Below are 19086 nucleotides of genomic sequence, written 5' to 3'. Positions count from 1 at the left end.
TTGTGTGTATGGGTTCTTAAGTCTTTCCTTAGTGTTCAGTTTGATGTTTCCTTTCGTGTGTTGTGGCTTTGTGTGTGTGTTTTTGTTGAATTATGGTGGTGGATATATTTAATGCAAAAATTGGAACTGGATTTCCTCCTATATATAGCAACTTGTTTTTGCCTTCTGTTGGAGCACATGGTCTAATATTTTGTTAAGAATATATGATTGTATTTTGTATGATATTCAATGTTGGGTGCTATAAGTCTTCTTTCATTCAGAATGTGGATATTTATTTCCACTGAAGCTCAATTCATCTAGAATTTCACGTAATGAGAAATCTAGTTCTATGGCCATGGCTGGTTGTGAATGTTGATAGATGTAAGTTGAGATATGCGTGTTGAGTCAGATTGATACATATAATAGTTTCATCATTGAGTTTTGAAATGATGCTTTTATAGTTTTGGTTAGTGTTTTGGGTAAATTTTAAAATATCAGTTTAAAAAAAAAAAAAAAAACAAACAAACAAAACGAAAGGGAATTTTGGGAATGGTGCAATCAATAGCATTAATGTGACTTCTTTCTCGTACAAAAGAGCTAGCACCCAACTCAGTTGGATCAACTTTTCCTAATACTGCCGAATGAAGGGTCAAAGTCCTTTTTCTTTAGCTACAAGAGGCAGACCTTTTTCTTTTTCTCTCCGATCTAACTGATTGATTTGCATTTAAATTATGGACTACGGTACAAATGCTTTTTAAGTTTTTATTCTTTTCTTTTCTTGTTATTGTTTTTCCCTACACGTCACACAAAAGGTGGAGAGAGCTGCCCGACTTTGTTGCCTCCCAGACAATCAAGATACTTGGGTGGAGGGAGTCTCTTGCCATTGTCATCTGCAGTTTTAGATGATTCTGAATTGGTTGATCACTATATTATTTGTTACATTGGTGAAAACTTTATTCTCAAACTATTAAAATGCATACCGCCAACTGTAATGGATTTATGTCACATTTATTATGTCATAATATTGAGTTGCAGAATAAAAACTTAATTATTATTGAAGAATCATAAAATAATTTCTGAATATCTATAAGCTTATTTTCTTCTCACTCCTAAGTGTCTTGATGTGCACTAACATTTGGAGACCAATCATAAGTAATTTGTTACAATCTGAACTATATTTGTGTTGCGAAAAGTTGACGTGTTACAAAATAATCTTCTTTAAATTAAATAATTTTTTTAAAGTGGAAGGTGAGATTTTATAAGTCCTTAAAGATAAATGAATTTCTTGTTAATGAAAGAAAATATATATATATTGCAAAGAGTAATGACAGGAACCGAAAAAGAATTTCCTAATTAACAAAAAATTTCTTGTGCTTAATTGCTCATAAAGACTTGAACTTAGAAGAAATACTTGTAATTATTAGTTGTGGAATTTTCTAGAAGGTAAACAAATTGCTCACAAGGACTCGAACTTAGGAAAAATACTTGAACATAAACTTTTAACTTTTAGGAACCGACCAAACAACTTATAACTTTTTTCTTTTGAAAATTCCTTCCCATCCTGAGTTAGTTACGAACTTACGATACACTTTCCTTATGCCTAAACAAAGAAAGCACTCTCAGTTGAGTTGACGTCAATGGCGTGAAGTGTTGAAAACTTAGTGACCAAGTATGGTCAGATCGTCATTTCACTCCCACCACCTCCTATAAAACACCACTCTAAGTCCTCACACAGATCACAAGTCATAGAGAGAAATTAAGACTGAAGGTTTCATTGCTTACTTATTCATGGAGAGAAGCAACAATTACAACAGAGGAGGTGGTGGCGGTCGCGGTCGAGGTCGCGGCTGCAGCGGTGGTGGTAGAGGAGGAAACAATCAACATCAGGGTGGAGGCCGAGGCAGAGGGACGGGTATGGGTATGGGTATGGGTAGGGGTGCCACCTACTCCGCCACCAACCAGCAACCAGCAAATTATCGCCGAGGTGGGGCCTACGGGCCAGCGCCGGGTCAGTCTGTGGGACCCACAAGGAGGCCGGAGCACGGTGAAAGCTCCTCGCCGAGAGTTGGAGGAGTGTGGGGAGTTAATGCTCGCACGGCTCTCTTTCCTCAACACTCGGACAGGACTCCTTCTGATCCTAAACCTCATCCTGGTATGGCGCTTTGCTTCTTTGTTTCTACTTCCTATATATACGCGTTTACTTGTGTCTGTTTGTATATTATTTAATTATTTTTATTTTAGAGTTGATTTCATGTTTGATTTGTTTTAATCCGGTTGATTAGTCTATGTAATTGCAAATTCGGTAGGAATCTGTGATTATGGATGAATTATCGTCCTGTTTTCATTTAGTTGTCAGATTGTTATGTAATTGGATGTGTTTTATGTGCACACATGCACATACATAGTGCAGGATGATCTATAAACTTGCTACACCTTTGAGAAATGTTTGATTTTTTGTGGTTGTCCGAAATTATTCTATATTAATTATTAATTCTGGATTGGAGTGTAGTGATTGAGAGTTTTGTTTTTGGAGTTCCTTTGTAGTTATTTATTTATGTTGGAATGGGAATTCCGAACTTGGGATAGTATTTTCTTCTATGCTGTTATATTATTCTATTGCAATAAGTTGTTGTTTGGGGGCCAACCCCCTCTCTGATTATCCAATTTTGATTATCAGCAGACGGGGAAAAAGTTTTAAGTGATTATTGGATACTCTTGTTGCTTTAGCTGTATTTCTTTTCAAAATTTTGTTTCATTTTTCAGTGGTTGATTTTGGGCAATCCAATTTGTAGTTGAATTGAATTAATTTTTTTACCAAATATAATTTATAGCAAACAAATTGTGTAAATTATTGCATAGCTTTTTCATTGAGTAAAATTATATACATATAGGGTATAATTGAAATCATATTCTAAGTCAGTCAAATTTACAATAAGGAAACTAAATAACAATTAGGATACTACCTACTACCTAATCTAAGTAAGTCAAATTTACAATAAGGTAACTAAATAACAATCAGGATACTACCTATTCTAATTAAGTCAAATTTTACAATAAGAAAACTAAATAACAACCAAACTAATAAATCTTTTCTCTATCATGCCTTGCAAGATGGAGCTCCGAGAGGAGTGTCCAATCTTGGTCTTCAAAAATAGAAATCGAGTATGCAGAAGCGGTTTGGTGAGTGCATCAGCTAAGTGATCAGTAGAGGAGACATGAGCCACTTGAAGAGCGCCACTTTGAACTTGTTCATGGATGAAGTGATAATCCAAGGCAACATGCTTCATGCGGGAATGAAAAACCGGATTTAAGCACAAATTCATAGCACCGACATTATCACATAGATAACTGGTTGCGAAGAGAGAGAAACACCAAGTTCAGTAAGAAGAGAGCGGAGCCAATGGATCTTAGCGGTAGTAGTTGCAACGGAGTGATATTCAGCTTCAGTAGAAGTGCGAGCCACAGTACGTTGCTTCTTGGAACTCCAAGAAATAGGATTGCGACCAAGGTACGCAAGATAGGCACTGGTGGAAGTGAAATCATCTTTGTTACCTGCCCAATCGGCATCAGAAAATGCATGGAGAGACAAAGAGGAGTGTCGATAGAGGATAACACCATGATCCAAAGTCCCACAAAGAGAGCGCAATAATCGCTTAACAGCATTCGATAGAGGATAACACCATGATCCAAAGTCCCACAAAGATAGCGCAACAATCGCTTAACAGCATTCCAGTGGTCACTAGTAGGTTGATGCATAAACTGAGACAGTTTATTCACTGTATAAGCAATGTCAGGGCGCGTAAGCGACAAGTACTGGAGACTTCCAACAACAATCAAAGGGATCGGAGAGCGTCGTGCCAGAGTGAAGTGTAAGGATAGGGGCATTGGCAAGAGATGTAGCCACAGGCTTTGCATCTGTCATGCGTGTGAGAGCTAGTAGATCCGTTATGTACGGGTGTTGAGATAGAAGGAAGCCTTGAGAATGGGGAACGACTTCAACTCCAAGAAAATAAGTTAAGTGACCAAGATCCTTGAGAAAGAATCAATGAGCAAGGAGTTGGATGAATGTTTGCACAGCCTCATCATTGTCACCTGTAATTATAATGTCATCAACATAAACCAGAAGATATATCATAGGATCGTCGTTGTTGTAGACAAACAAGGAGGTGTCTGCATAAGAGTTGGTGAAGCCAGAGGTGACAAGAAACTGGCGCAACTCATGATACCAAGCGTGGGGAGCTTGTTTAAGGCCATAAATAGCCTTGCGAAGTTTGCAGACATGATGAGGATGATCATGATCAATGAAGCCCTGTGGCTGCATCATAAATACATCCTCAGTAAGAGTACCCCGGATAAAAGCATTATTGACATCAAGTTGCTGAAGAGACCAGCCACGACTGACCGCAATGCTAAGAACAAGACGAACAGTGGTAGGCTTGACAACGAGATTGAAAGTGTCATGATAATCAACTCCAGGGCGCTGATGGAACCCCTTGGCAACTAACTGAGCCTTGTACCTATCAACAGATCCATCAGGTAAATGTTTAGTACGAAAAATCCACTTGCAACCAACCAGATTCTGTGTTAGGTTAGAGGGAACAAGTTCCCATGTCCCATTCCGAACAAGAGCATCATATTTATCAGACATAGCCTGACACCACTTGGGATCCTTCATGGCTTAAGTCATGGATGTTGGTTCACGGTCATCTGAGGTAGTGAGTTGAGCAGTAAGATTTAATTTATTGATGGGCATGTGAATATTGTTTTTGGATCCGGTGATAATAACTCGGGGAGGGGAGGTGAGAGGCGAGAGGCAAGGAAGAAATTAGGGGTGGTGAGTGGGGTTCGGCGGAAGACGGATGTGGCAGAGGGGAGGTGGGTGAGGGTATATTTAGCAGAGGTGGGGTTGGTCTAGCGATAGCCGAAATGGGATTTGAAGGGGGCGTAGACGTCAAAGCCGTGGATGATGAGCCGGTAACCGGAAGAAACATCACAGTCGGACACCAGTGAGAGAGTGTGTCAGGGGAAGGACGATCAAGGTGAGGCTGAAGAGAAGTAAAAGGGAAGATAGACTCTACAAATTTGACCTGACGAGACGTGAAAATAAGAGAAGAGGTGGGATCAAGACATAGTAAACACTTTGAGTGGAAGAGTAACCAATAAAGACACAAGGAGAAGAACGGGGAGCAAGTTTGTGAGATGAGTATGGCCGGAGCCAAGGATAACAAAGACATCCAAAACTACGGAGTTTAGAGTAGTTCGGAGGAGCACCAAAAAGTTTGGCATACGGTGAAAAAAGATGGTGTGTGGGTGTAGCTAGGCGATTGATGAGATAGACAGTAGTGGAGAAGGCATAAGACTAGTATGGCAGAGGCATGGATGCATGAGAGAGAAGAGATATACCTATTTCAACAATATGACGACGACGACGTTCAGAATACCCATTGTGTTCTAGTGTGTATGGAGGAGAAGTGATATGAGAGATGCCGTTGGTAGCTAAGAAAGAGGAAAGTGCTTGATACCCCCCCCCCCCCCCCCCCCCCAATTATCAGAATAAAGTGTGATGATTTTTTTGTTAAAGAAGTTTTCAACAAGCGATTTAAACTGGACAAATATATCATAAACATGGGATTTGCGTTTGAGTGGGTAAAACCAGATATACCTTGTAAAGTGATCGACAAAAATAACATAGTATTTGAAATCATCAACAGAATGAATAGGAGAGGTCCACACATCAGAGAAGATAATTTCCAGGGGAGAGGAAGTAACAAGAGAAGAAATTGAAAAAGGTTACTTGTGACTTTTATTGCATTGACAAGAATTACGATTGAAATTTAAATTTAAAGAACTCGATAATTCTAAGTGAAAATTAGAAACAAAATGCTAAAGAATTTTAGATGACGGATGACCTAATCTATGATGCCACTCGGACGAAGTGGTCTTGACACTGGAGAAAGCAATCAAAGGAGAAGACTTGACGGAGAGAGCCGGTCATTCGTACACACCATCCTTAGTCCGACCGTGCAAAAGGGTTGCCCTCGTGCGGGGATCCTTCACAAGAAAAGAAGTAGGTAAGAATTCAATTGAAGTATTATTGGATTGACAAAACTTAGAGATAGAAATAAGATTCTTTTTCATTATAGGTATACAAAGAACGTTATTTAAAGATAAAGTGTGCGAGGGAGTATAGAGAGATTTTGAACCGGTATACGTAATAGGGAGACCTGTGCCATCACCAATCACAATGTCGTCAAATCCGTCATAAGGAGTGTAAAAGGAGAGATTACTCAGGTTAGTGGTAACATGGTGCGATGCACCACTGTCAAGAAGCCAACTAGAATTATCGGGAGTGTTGGCGGTTGCAAGATTGGCTCGTGGTTTCCATGGCGCCGGAGGGCGTGGTTGCCATGGAGGAGTTTGACGAGAAGCCGGAGGTGGTTGTAAGGTCAGCTTCATCTTACGAAACACAGGACATTGTGAAACTGTGTGACATTGTGAACACGGCACCACTGGCAACGACCCAGGTAGGGCCAAAAAGGGGGACGACCATCCTGGGTTGCAGTGTTGGAGGAGCTCGAGATAGGAGCACTCGCCTGAGGTGGGAAGAAGGGCGTCCACTGTGGGCGTTGAGTACGGTTGCCAAAGTTTCCCGAATTGACTCAGGAATTAGCCGGATTTACAGAAGTTGGAAGTGGAAAAGAGTTGGAATGATGGAGACGAAGCGAGAGTTCCTTGTTGATTAATTTTTCATGCAGTTCATCAAAGGAAATCGGTGTGTCACAACCATTAATGACGTCAGCAATAGGCGTGTAATCATCATCAAGGCCATCGAGAATTTTCTCGATGAGGTCCTCATTGTCCATAGGCTTGCTGAGGGCCGCAAGTTCATCAGCACAAGTTTTAATAAACTGCATATAATCAGAAAACGTCTGGGAGCCCTTGTTGGCTTGCTTGATCTGTTCCTTGATCTGCTTGATGTGATCGCGAGAAAGCCGGCCGTAGGTATTGGCTAGAACATTCCAAGCTTCACGGGAAGTCTGCGATTGAGTGATAAGGGGGATGAGAGACGGTGCGAGGGTGCCAACGAGGGCACCAAAAATCTGTTTATCGTGGTGAAGCCATGTTTGGTATGCTAGATTGGGAATGGTGATATTATTTACAGTAGTTGTAGCAGGAGGAGCAGGATAAGAGCCATCAATGAATTTTTGAAGATCGTAACCAATTAGAATTGCTTCCATATGTAGTTTCTAGGAGAGATAATTAGTGGACGTGAGTTTTACTGAATTGTTGGTGTTGATAACGATAGGGGTTTGGTGGGTTCCTGTGCATTTGGGATTGTGGCTTGATTATTTTTCGTTGGCCATGGTTGGTGCCAGAAATTCGGATTTTGCAATTCTATGAGGAGAGAGCTCTGATACCATAAAAGGTTTAAAGAATGAGAAAATTATGGCATAGCTTTTTCATGGAGTAAAATCATATACATATAGCGTATAACTGAAATCATATTCTAAGTTAGTCAAATTTACAATATGGAAACTAAATAACAATTAGGATACTACCTATTCTAAGTAAGTCAAATTTTACAATAAGGAAACTAAATAACAATTAGACTAATAAATCCTAAGAATCCGAGATTATTCATTTTCTCTATCAGTAATGTGTTACTACTTAATCAGGTTTGAAGTTGCTTTATATCTTTGTTATATATAAATTTATATTCATGTATATTAGTACTGAATGTGCTTGATGGTTTTTTGACATTAAACAAAAGGAATTTTTTGAACTCATCACAACTTAGTTTTATTTTTGCTTGTTTTTTGACATTTCTGTATCATAAATGTTTCCATAATTGAAATGTACTAAGGGGTGGATTTAATTATGGTTTTTGGTCTTTGGGTATTTTTTGTGGAATACCTTGGACGGTTTGAACGTTTTTCGGAAGTTGTTGAAGGAAAGAACCATGCAAAATGTTATTGTAAATTGTTTTCTCCAAATTGATGGTTATGCTCTTCTAACTTGGTTAATCTCATAAATTGATGAAAATGAGCATCTATATCTTTTTAGGATTGAATTAAGGGGAAATAGCTTGGTAAACTTGGAACAAAGTTTTTAGTTTATATTCTTCACCGTATTCAATCTATTGTTGGGAAGACCTTAATGATGACCAATTGATTAGAGAGTTAAGTTTGTCTTTAGTGTAAAATATATAATTGAAGTTTACAAGAAATGTTCTCTTAAAGACGTGCTTTTGATTAGAGAGTTGAGTCTGTCTTTGGTTAAACATTTAGGATTGAAGTTTTCAAGAAATGATTTCTCACATATTACTTTTGTTGCATAAGCTTTTCTGTATAGAAGAATGTCTTGTCTAATTACATGGTTTGTTTTTTATTGAAATTAGAAGGATAATTTAGTTCAAGAAATAGGTTATACTAACATCCCTTTCCGGAGAGAGTTCTCCGAATGGCAAGATGTTGCATTATGAATTAATTTATGAGCTGTGCTAAGTACAGTCGCAACTGTGCGAGCACAGATGTGATGTTAAATCACCTGGGGCCCAAAGCAGGACCCACTCCAATGACTGGGATTGCTTAGTATTTTATTTAATTCATTATCATCAGGCCCTAATAAGATCAAATCTCATTTCACAGATTCTGTTATTCCAGAAATACAGTCATTGAAGATTTCAGAGCAGCTGCTTCCATCGTCTCTTCCTGAAAATACTAAGGGAAGACTGGTGCCCATAAAACGACCCGACAGGGGGGGCAGTAATGCCGTCTGGACCGCCAGTCTTGCTGTTAACCATTTTCCTGTCATGTTCGATCCAAAGAGCACCATAATGCACTATGATGTGGATATCAGGCCAGAGGTATCTCCCAGGGGTAGGCCTGGAAGGATACCAAAATCTGATCTGCGAATGATCATCAACAAACTATTTTCTGGTGATCCCACCCAGTTTCCTATGTTGAAGATTGCTTATGATGGTGAAAAGAACATTTTCAGTGCAGTTCTACTGCCTACTGGAACATTCCCGGTGGAGTTATCTGATGGTGAAGGCACAAAGACCCGTTCATATATGATTAATATAAAGCGTGTAAATGAATTGGAGTTCAGCAAGCTGGAGGACTACATACTTGGGAATCTCCGAATCAACCCCCGTGATGTACTACAAGGGGTGGATGTGGTAATGAAGGAAGATCCATCTAAGCATATGATTTGTTTTGGTCGGAGCTTTTATACCAAAGAATTCAATCAAGAGGATGATCTTGGATGTGGCATTACAGCTGCTAAAGGCTTCCAGCAAAGTGTGAAGCCCACTTACCAGGGTCCAACCTTGTGTTTGGACTACTCAGTTTTGCCTTTTCGCAAGCCCTTGCCAGTTATAGACTTTCTCAAGGAGCAGTACTTTGACATTAATGATGTGAGAACGTTGAGCAGAAAAGTAATCACTGCATTGAAAGGATTGAAAGTTAAACTAACTCACCGTGTCACCAATCAGAAATACATTATTGCAGGATTATCTGATCAAAACACACAAGATCTTTCATTTGACATTGAGGATCCTGAGGGCAATGTACCGCCAAGGAAAGTTGGCCTTGTCGATTATTACAGGGAGAAATATGACAAGGAAATTATGTACAATGATATTCCGTGCTTAGATTTGGGGAAAAATAACTGGAAAAACTATGTGCCAATGGAATTCTGTATATTGGTTGAGGGGCAAAAGTACCCGCTAGAGCATTTGGAGGGAAATGCAGCCAAGCTATTAAAGAATAAGTCGTTAGTTCTGCCAGAGTACAGAAAGAACGTGATCTGTAACATGGTGCAGGTTGTGGATAGGTACGTAATATTACTTAAGCCTCTAATTTTCATAATATTATGTATGGTAGTGTTGCTTAAAAAAATGCCTTGGTTGCTCATATCTTGTGTGATCAAATTAGTTGGATGGGTGAACCTTATAGTTGTTAGGGCAGCAGGAGGATTGGTTTCACTCATGGAACTCAAATAACTTGATCCTCCATGCTCAATTATTTTGGTGATGAGCTCTTGATTTGTCCTTCACTTCATGAAGCTTTGCCCTTTTTCTTTTTATTTTTATTTTCAAATTTTATAATCACAATACTACTTTTTCTTGCTTGATCCAATTCTTGTGCTCCAATATTTATATGTCTGTCAGGTGAAATATTGGAAAGTTAAGAGTGTTAGCCCTGATCTTTTTTAACTTATGAAACTGTTCCGCAGTTTTAATTTGGGCACTCGCTAAAATAGAGATTTTTAAGATAGAACTTTAACTATGCTAATGAACCCTGAAGTCACAGAACATAAAATCTTACCATTTGGAGTTAATCATGACCATTTAAGACACACGCATGCAAACTTGAATTTAGTATATGTTGATCAGTCGGCAAAGAATTTCATGTAATTTTTTGTTGGATGAAATTGCTCATTTCATTTGAGTTGTGTTTAACCTTGCCTTTTATTTTGCTTGAATGTAACTTTTTTTATTAACTCATTTATTGCAGAGGAGATATCACTCAAAATTTTGGAATTCAATTGGATAAGAAAATGACAACAGTGCCAGGCCGTGTAATTGAGCCACCTAAGTTGAAGGTAGGTGCTCCCAACGGCAATGTGGATGTAATCAGAGTTGACAAGTATAAATGTGAGTGGAACCTTGTCGGAAAATGTTTAGTGGATGCCATACCGGTGGTTCGGTGGGCCTTAATTGATTTTAGCTCATCTGATGGTCGTTTCAAACTGATTTCCGATCAGTTCATTCGGAATATTAAGAATCGGTGCAGAAACTTAGGGCTCCGCATGGAGGATCCTCTTGTCTGTCGTTTCACTCAAATGAGGGCATTATCTGATGTTAAAATGGTACGCAAAATCTTTGCCGGTGTAATTAAGGAGGCTAGTGAGAAATGTAGGGATCGGTTACAAATTGTTGTCTGTGTGATGACTAAAAAAGGTCTCGGCCACAACTATATCAAATGGATCTCTGATATTGAAACGGGGATAGTGAGTCAGTGCTGCTTGGCCACCCCTGTGAACAAGGGAAATGATACATATCTTGCCAATCTTGCTCTTAAGATTAATGCAAAGCTTGGTGGCAGCAACATAGAACTCGAAAGGCTACCCCATTTTGAGGATGGAGGCCATGTCATGTTTGTGGGGGCTGATGTCAATCACCCTGCAGGTTCATGGAATTCAGCTCGTCCATCAATTGCAGCAGTTGTTGCCACAGTTAACTGGCCTGCTCTAAATCGCTATGCTGCACGGATATGTCCTCAAGATCCTCGCACTGAGAAGATTCTGAAATTTGGGAGCATGTGTCTTGATCTTATCGATTCTTATGCTCGGTTCAACAAAGTGAAACCGCAAAAAATTGTTATCTTCCGGGATGGAGTGAGTGAGGGCCAATTTGACATGGTTCTCAATGAGGAGTTACTTGATCTGAAGAAGGCGATTGAGACAAAGTATGGGGAAACGTACCGGCTAACAATCACTCTTGTTGTGGCCCAGAAGCGACACCAAACTCGTCTATTTCCCAAGACTCATAGGGATGGAGGTTCCAAGGGGAATGTGAATCCAGGAACAGTTGTGGACACTGTAGTAGTTCACCCTTTTGAGTTCGATTTTTATCTTTGCAGCCATTATGGGAGCATTGGGACAAGCAAGTGCACACATTATTATGTCCTCTCCGACCAGCATAACTTCACTTCTGATCAGGTGCAGGAGCTCATATATCATTTGTGCTTCACCTGTGCTCGTTGCACCAAACCAGTCTCGCTTGTCACGCCTGTGTACTATGCTGATCTTGTTGCATTCAGGGGACGTCTGTACCAAGAGGTGGTGGAGGAGTTGTTTCCTGCAGAGGCTTCATTTGATGAAAAGAAGTACAAGGTGCATGGTGATCTCGAGGACACCATGTTTTTCATCTGAAAAGTCTCAAGTTGGCTTCTGGATCTTCTTCTCTATTCACAATAGTGAAGGAGATTCTACATTCACAATGCAGGTTCTCCTTTCCTATAGCCAATAGTAAAGGAGTTTGTGCGTGAATCTAATAGGTTTCTTGTGGTGTTGCCTCTAAATTCTCATGGTACATGAAGGCCGTGTGTATTTGGATCTGTGGAACAGTTTGTGTATGGGTTTTGAAGTCTTTTCTTTGGTGTTCGATTTGTTGTTTTCCTTTTATGTGTGTTGCCTCTAAATTCTAATGGTACATGCAGGCCATGTGTATTTAGAGGCGTGCTATAGCCACCAAATTAGGTAATTTGGATATGTGGAACAGTTTGTGTGTATGGGTTTTTAAGTCTTTCCCTAATGTTCAATATGATGTTTTCCTTTTTTAATGTGTGTTGGATTAGTGTTTCTGTTTTTGTTGAATTATGGGGGTGGATGATTATATGTTAATGTAAAAATTGGAACTTGATTTCCCATTGCACTTGTTTTTGCCTTCTGTGGAAGCATATGTTCCAATGTATTGTATTAGGATTAGGATTATATTTGTGTGTTGGGTGCTACAAGTCTTCTTCCATTCTGGTTATTTGTTTGGGTAAACAACACCGACTTCAAGGTTGAGCTTAGGTGGTGTGTCTGAAGTTTATTACAATCGCATTCCCTAAGGGTTGGCGCGTTTTCTTTACGTTAGAGAATTCAATAAAATGACCAAATTACCTTTGCATGGTATGAAAAAGACAATAATAGCCTTGACTGTTTTAATAAACTGACAAAAAACACACCCCAACACGTCCCTGTTTCCTCCTCTTTATTTTCATTTTACTTTGTTGAAACCCACCTGCCTCGAGCTACGCCACACCACCGTAGCCTCCAGCCACACCACAACCACCATCGCCCACCTCCATCTCAACCAACCACAACTCATGGCCTCCGTTACTCTCTTATAAATGCAGCAGGTTAGAAGAAGAATCACACAAACCTCTTAATTTTGTACACACTCGTACATATTACTCCCTCCGTCCCATTTTAATTGTCCTGTTTTGGAAACCGTGACTCACAGGTAGTATAATATTATATACCTATATACTGATAGGTATGTATACGTAAGAAACATAAGGAAAAATGACAGAAAAATCAGATCTAGAGAACGAGCAAAGGAAACAAGCTCGGTGACGGCGACACTATAAACGCCGATCCGACTTATACGTCGAACCAGCCGCCAGAGACTATAGTCAGTCTAGGGTCCCAGATCTCTTGTTGGACCATTTCCGGATCTGGACCATTTCAAGGTTGCCTTTACACCCTTGCCAAGGTAGACTAAGATTTTCAGATTTGTATGTGTTCGGAAACGTAATAGGGAAGAAAAGAGAGGAGAATACTTGGTGCATTGTACAGTTCAGATGGAGACTCCAAAAATCATAGAGAGCCTCCATTTAGGGGTGAGCAAATAATTTGCCAATCCGGTCCAAGCCAATCCGATCCGTGTAGTTCAGTTCGATTTTCAGATCTCGGTCGGTAATGGTTTAGAAAAATAGCAATTCGCTATTCACGGTTCGATTAACAGATTGGCCCTAAAAAAACCAATTCGAACCGATAACCGAACCGAACCGAACCGTTGCCTAAATAATATATTATATATATATATACACAATATTGAATATACTTACTGTATTTCTTTTTTATTATTATTATTCATTATTCTTTTTAAGTTAACCTTAGTTCTCAAATTCATTACTCATTTATTTGATTTACAAATCTATTGTTGTTATTAGGTATATGATTTACAAATTTTATTACTATTAGTGTTAGCGTGTTACCTGGTATATGATTTACAAATCTATATATATATATATATATATATATATATATATATATATATATTTTCTAGTTTTAATTACTAATTTGAGATTTTAATGGGCCATAATATTGGCCCAATGTAATCATATTGGGCTGTTTAAAAAGTCCAATCCGCGGAAACCGATCCGTTAATAACGGATCAGTTTAGTTCGAATTGAAGGTCCCCACGGATCGGTTTAGTTTCAAATTTCTCCAATCTGGGGGATCGATTCGGATTGAACTTTACTCCCGATCTGATCCGTAATCACCCCAACCTCTATTTTTGTCCCTGTCAACGGGCAGTTTGCTTCTTTGTACAAGTTAAAGTCGTCTTTTTCAAGGGGATAACGAATCAAAATTGATTAGAGATCTTTTTAATTGAATGAAGTGTTTTTATAAATGTTGTTGGATAAAAAAGTAATTTTGTATAAATGATTTGGTTTTCATTATATAAAGGACTAGTTTAAAAAAAATTCATTATTTTCAAATTTTGAACATAAACTTTTAACCCGTTTCAGATACCAATTAAATGTCGAATTTAGCCGTGCTATTTAATATTAAATTTAAAAATATAATTACAGTATTATTTTTGAAATTACAAAAATACTCTACTTCTTCTCACCCCCTCTTTCTCAATCTAAAACTCTCACATCCCTCCCTCTAAAACTGACCCATGTCCAATGGATTCTCTGTAAAAGCACTATCAATCATTATTTGCAAAGCCCTAACAAAATAAATTATCAATACACATACCAAAAAGCTCTCTGAATTGCAAATACCTAAATTAATAAAACCCTATCCCAATGTGCAGAATGGAAGAAGAAGAACAGGCAGGTTTTATGTGGTTGCTGCAGATACCATGTTTTGAACCTCATTGTTTTGAATGTTTGGATACTAAAAATCGAGAGTGGAATTCTTCTATGATTCTACTAGAGATCCGCTTGCCGGAAGATTCATCCATGGCGATCGTCGGTTACGCGGTCGTCGATGACACTATTTTTATTTCAGTTGTGTCGCCGTGGTACAGGACTCCAGACACCGTGAAGAGCAGCATTTTAGCGACCTTGGGTCATGATTTGGAGAGCGTTGGGTCGCTAATCAATGACCCAACAGTTTTAGAGATGGACGTCGACCATGGGTCGCCATCCATGGCGGTTTCCAGGTCGCACCAGTAAATCTACCCTTTTAAATCGTGACCCAAGGTCGCCATCCATGGTGGTTTAAAAGAGGGACGGGCCGTCCACGGTGGTTTCCAGGTCGTGCTCCGGCGACCTGGTCATATGTGAAGAAGTCAACGACCTTGATGATCGCTGTTAAATAGGTGATGGGTAATGTGGGCCCACGCTTCTTCTCCACTACAAGTATGGGTACAGCAGCCAAAGACTCACTTGTTAGGTTTGTCCAGGTGCACAAAAGAACCGGAATCGGAACCGGAATCGGAACCGTTCGGTTCTCACGGTTCCGATTTTAGTTCCAAATTTAGGAACCATTGACATACGGTTCCGGTTCCAATCTGTGGAAACCGGTAAAAATCAGAACCGTATATATATATATATATATATATAATATATATTATATATTTAATTTTATAATAAAAAAAGTAAAGAACTAGAGATAAGTCATTGGAGCCTCAAGCCTGGACCTTTGACAGTAGACACGTGAAAAAAAAACTATTAGTTTAATAGTTTGTTGCCCTAAATCTCACGCTCATCGCTCTCAGCATCTCAGACTCTCAGTCCTCACTTTTTGCCTCCTCTCAATCTCTCATTTTAGGGTTTGACGAAGTGACGAACCCTTAGCTAACCCTCGCATCCTCTGAAGTCTGACCTCTCATAGCCCTCGCCTGAGTCGCCTCCTTTCATCTCCTCAGTCCTCATCGCCCTCGTCTCCTCTCAAGTCCGACGTGCGACGGTAGAGGGGAGTTTACGCTGAAGCATTTGCCAGGCACCAACAGCGTTTCGAAGACGACCAGATTCAGAGGTATTAGAAGTTGGTGAAGGAGAATGGGAAATCTCCTTAACTAGGTTTTAACATACTTGCGCATCTACAATTGTGTATGTATACTGGGCAAAGCAATCTTCCATAAAACTTTTTAATTAATCAGGTACAGAATTCGCGAACACAAACTCAGTATTTGATACTTAATTACCTCAAAAAACCCTCAGTTTTTGTTTATTAAGAGTCTACAAATTCTTCTAGCGTCCTTTGTATTTGGGACATTTGTATATTCATTTGTTTATATATACAAATTAAAAGAACCGTAATTTTTTTTTTTTTTGAGGAAGTGTTGCTAAATTCTATTGACTCTACTTTTTTTGTAGACCACGTTATCTGTAATAGGGTGAGAAATTTCTCAATTTTTTCCTTCTCTATTGCTTGCAACGTTGTCTGTAATAGGGTGAAGAAGGAGACTATGAGCCTGTTTGCATCCCACTCTTCCTCATTGTTTGTTTCGCCCAATTCACAAGTTGCGCTCTTCAGTATTACCACTCTGTAATTACAATTCTTTCAAATACTCCGTGATGAGTTTGAGCTAACTGTCAATTAATCTAGAATTACTGATTATTTCCTCAAATTTAGAGTATTAAAATCTATGAATTTCACATATTCTCTATTAAATCTGTGAATTTCAAATTTAGAGTATTAAAATATGTGAATTTCACATTTGTCCGGTTTTTTATTCCCAGGCACAGACATGTACTATTTCCTCAACTAATTTATTTCTTCCATACTTACAACACTGTAAAAAGGAAAAAAACCAACAGTTAACGGTTCCATGGGAACCGTAACCGGTTCGGTTCCACACTATACGGTTCCAGTTCCGATTCCGTTTTTTAGGAACCGTTGTGAACGGTTCCGGTTCCGGCCGGAACCGTGTGCATCCCTAGACTTGTCACCAGTAAAATTCCTATAGATTTTGTTTTTTAAGTCGGAACCGTGTGCATCCCTAGACTTGTCACCAGTAAAATTCCTATAGATTTTGTTTTTTAAGTTTCAAACTATAATGTTTTGACTTGGATCAGAGCTCTGGTTACTGGTATTCAGAAAGAAAGTACTGTGGCACTGGGTGAGGATTAGAAGAAAGGGTTGGGTTTAAATAATAAATAACATATAGAAATCAAAATTAATCATCAATTAAAGAGATGTTTTTTATATTATACCTGATTAGAAGATTAAACTTTAGATGCCTTTGAGAATTCTTGAATGCCCTTTGAGAGATCTGAAAAATTAAAGCGCTTTACCCCCTTCTAAAAGTTGTCGATACGATAGGTCTGAATAAGGGTTTTAAAACCCTTATATATAACAACAACAAGGGGGACGACTTTTCTACAAACAAGTATATCTAAGTCTACCTTCCTATCATAGAAACTTAGATATCAATGGTTAGAAATAAATCACACCATATAAGTTAGAAAACCACAATTCAACGATATAAAACCATACTCCCAATTAGACCACCAAATTGGAAAGGACAAACCCAATCCATCAAGTATCAATAATCACATTGCAATCCTACTTTAAAAAACGTAGTGCATAGGACCATAAAATAATTTTTATTATTAATATATATATATATATATATATATATATATATATAAATTCCAACAATCTCCCACTTGGTTCATGCACTCTAAGTTTTATAAAATGACACTATGGATTGCAACACACTTTATAAAAGTCGAGTGGCCACTCATTTTTATTTAGAAAACACAATTATCAAAATTGATGGATTGAAACTTTAGAACACTCTCTGTGGAGGGAAAAAAAACCCCAACAATCACAACACACCACGTAGCAGCAAAAGAGCAGCCCACAACCAAACTAAAATAAACCAGAAGCCCACAATCAGTTGGAGGCCCAACAACGGAAGCTATATGCGCATACCAGTTCAGCCTAATTAAGTGAATGAAGATTCACTTAACATAAAAGCTGAATGGACGGTCTAGTCTCAACAAGCCCAAAAATCCATAACGCTTGCCATAATGATATAGGCATAATCAGTAGGTATAAATACCCACGTTTGAGAGCAAAAGCCAAGAAACGGCTCCATGTAAATATCTGAGAAAAGCTTATAAACAGAGCCTGAATAAGAATGAAGAGGCATCGAATTTCCATCATTATTCTTCTCTTCAAAAATTATTTTTACTTCACTAATATTCTGTGCACTTCTTTTCAATTAATTTCTTTAAGAGCTCAGGTGTAAATATTTGCACCTACACTTTGGCGCCGTCTGTGGGAATTCGATACAAAAATCCATTTTTCTACTACTTACCAGCGACTCAAATCCAAAATGCCAGCAGGATCCGACATCGCACGGCCGCAACAACTAGAGACCATGCAGAAAATACGTGAAGAGATGCAAATGCAACTTGACGTCCTTTGACAAGCCAACAAAGCCAATACTGAACAGATAAACGCACTAAGATAAGCTCAGGAAGCCAATATAGTGCAAATCAATACCCTGCACGAGGAAAACGAAAGACTTCGGGGAGACGCTTGACAGAATGATCGTCCGATCGACCTACCGCCCAAACGACACCCTATAGACTTACTGCCCAAACGGCGTCCGATTGACTTATCGCCTGAACGGCGTCCGATCGACTTACCGTCCGAACGACCGAACGAAAATCCTCCTCCGGAGCCAGGCCACGTAATCCTTGATAACCCTCCTCCCCAGCAGAGGGTCCCGCGGTAATAGCTCAACGAAACATTAGATGACACCAACGATACAGCAAACCAATCTCACATCATTGGAAACTCCAGCATGGGAGGACTCCAAACCGCTTGGGTACACCCATCAGACGATGCTGATTCAGGCGGGAAGGAAGTACAGATCCCAGTGACTGATCAACCCTCCTCAGGAAGTGACTTTATCGCAAGGTTTCGAAAGGAAATGAACGAGCGAATCAAAGGGATGAAGGCCCAAACACCTGAAGACATGGCGAGGGAATTCATTGTTTCAATAGTGAAGACTCCTTTTATCGATGAAATAGAACGAGTCGTGAGACCCAAGAAATTCGTGATGCCAAAGTTCATCAAATTTAATGGAACTGGAGATCTTCTCCAGCATCTAAACCATTACACTCAGGAAATGACACTGGAGGCACACAATGATCCGTTCATGTGCAAAATATTCCCATCTAGTCTGGCAGGGGTGGCCCTGGAGTGGTTCAAAAACTGCCCATGCAAGTCAATTCCAAACTTTGAATCATTATGCGTAGCGTTACTAGCCCAGTACTGCGGAAACAAGAAACAGAAGAAAACCATTGTCAGTTTCTTTACGATCCGACAGATGAAGGGGGAGAGCTTGCA

At 39.2% G+C, this 19086-nt stretch overlaps 1 protein-coding gene across 1 annotated transcript; it reads left to right on the top strand.

The window, feature by feature from the left end:
- Positions 1–1569: 1569 nt before the first annotated feature.
- Positions 1570–12329, top strand: LOC132268264 (protein argonaute 2-like). Its single transcript, XM_059769094.1, has 3 exons — positions 1570–2131; positions 8628–9816; positions 10500–12329. The coding sequence occupies exons 1-3, from the start codon at positions 1768–1770 to the stop codon at positions 11917–11919; spliced, it is 2973 nt and encodes a 990-aa protein (XP_059625077.1). The 5' UTR covers positions 1570–1767; the 3' UTR covers positions 11920–12329.
- The last annotated feature ends 6757 nt before the right edge of the window (positions 12330–19086 follow it).

This window comes from Cornus florida, unplaced genomic scaffold (assembly GCF_030987335.1).
Source record: "Cornus florida cultivar Cherokee Brave unplaced genomic scaffold, ASM3098733v1 CherokeeBrave_3.0.0_Hap2_Chr01, whole genome shotgun sequence".
Lineage (NCBI taxonomy): Eukaryota > Viridiplantae > Streptophyta > Magnoliopsida > Cornales > Cornaceae > Cornus > Cornus florida.
This window is presented reverse-complemented; position numbering and strand designations above follow the sequence as displayed.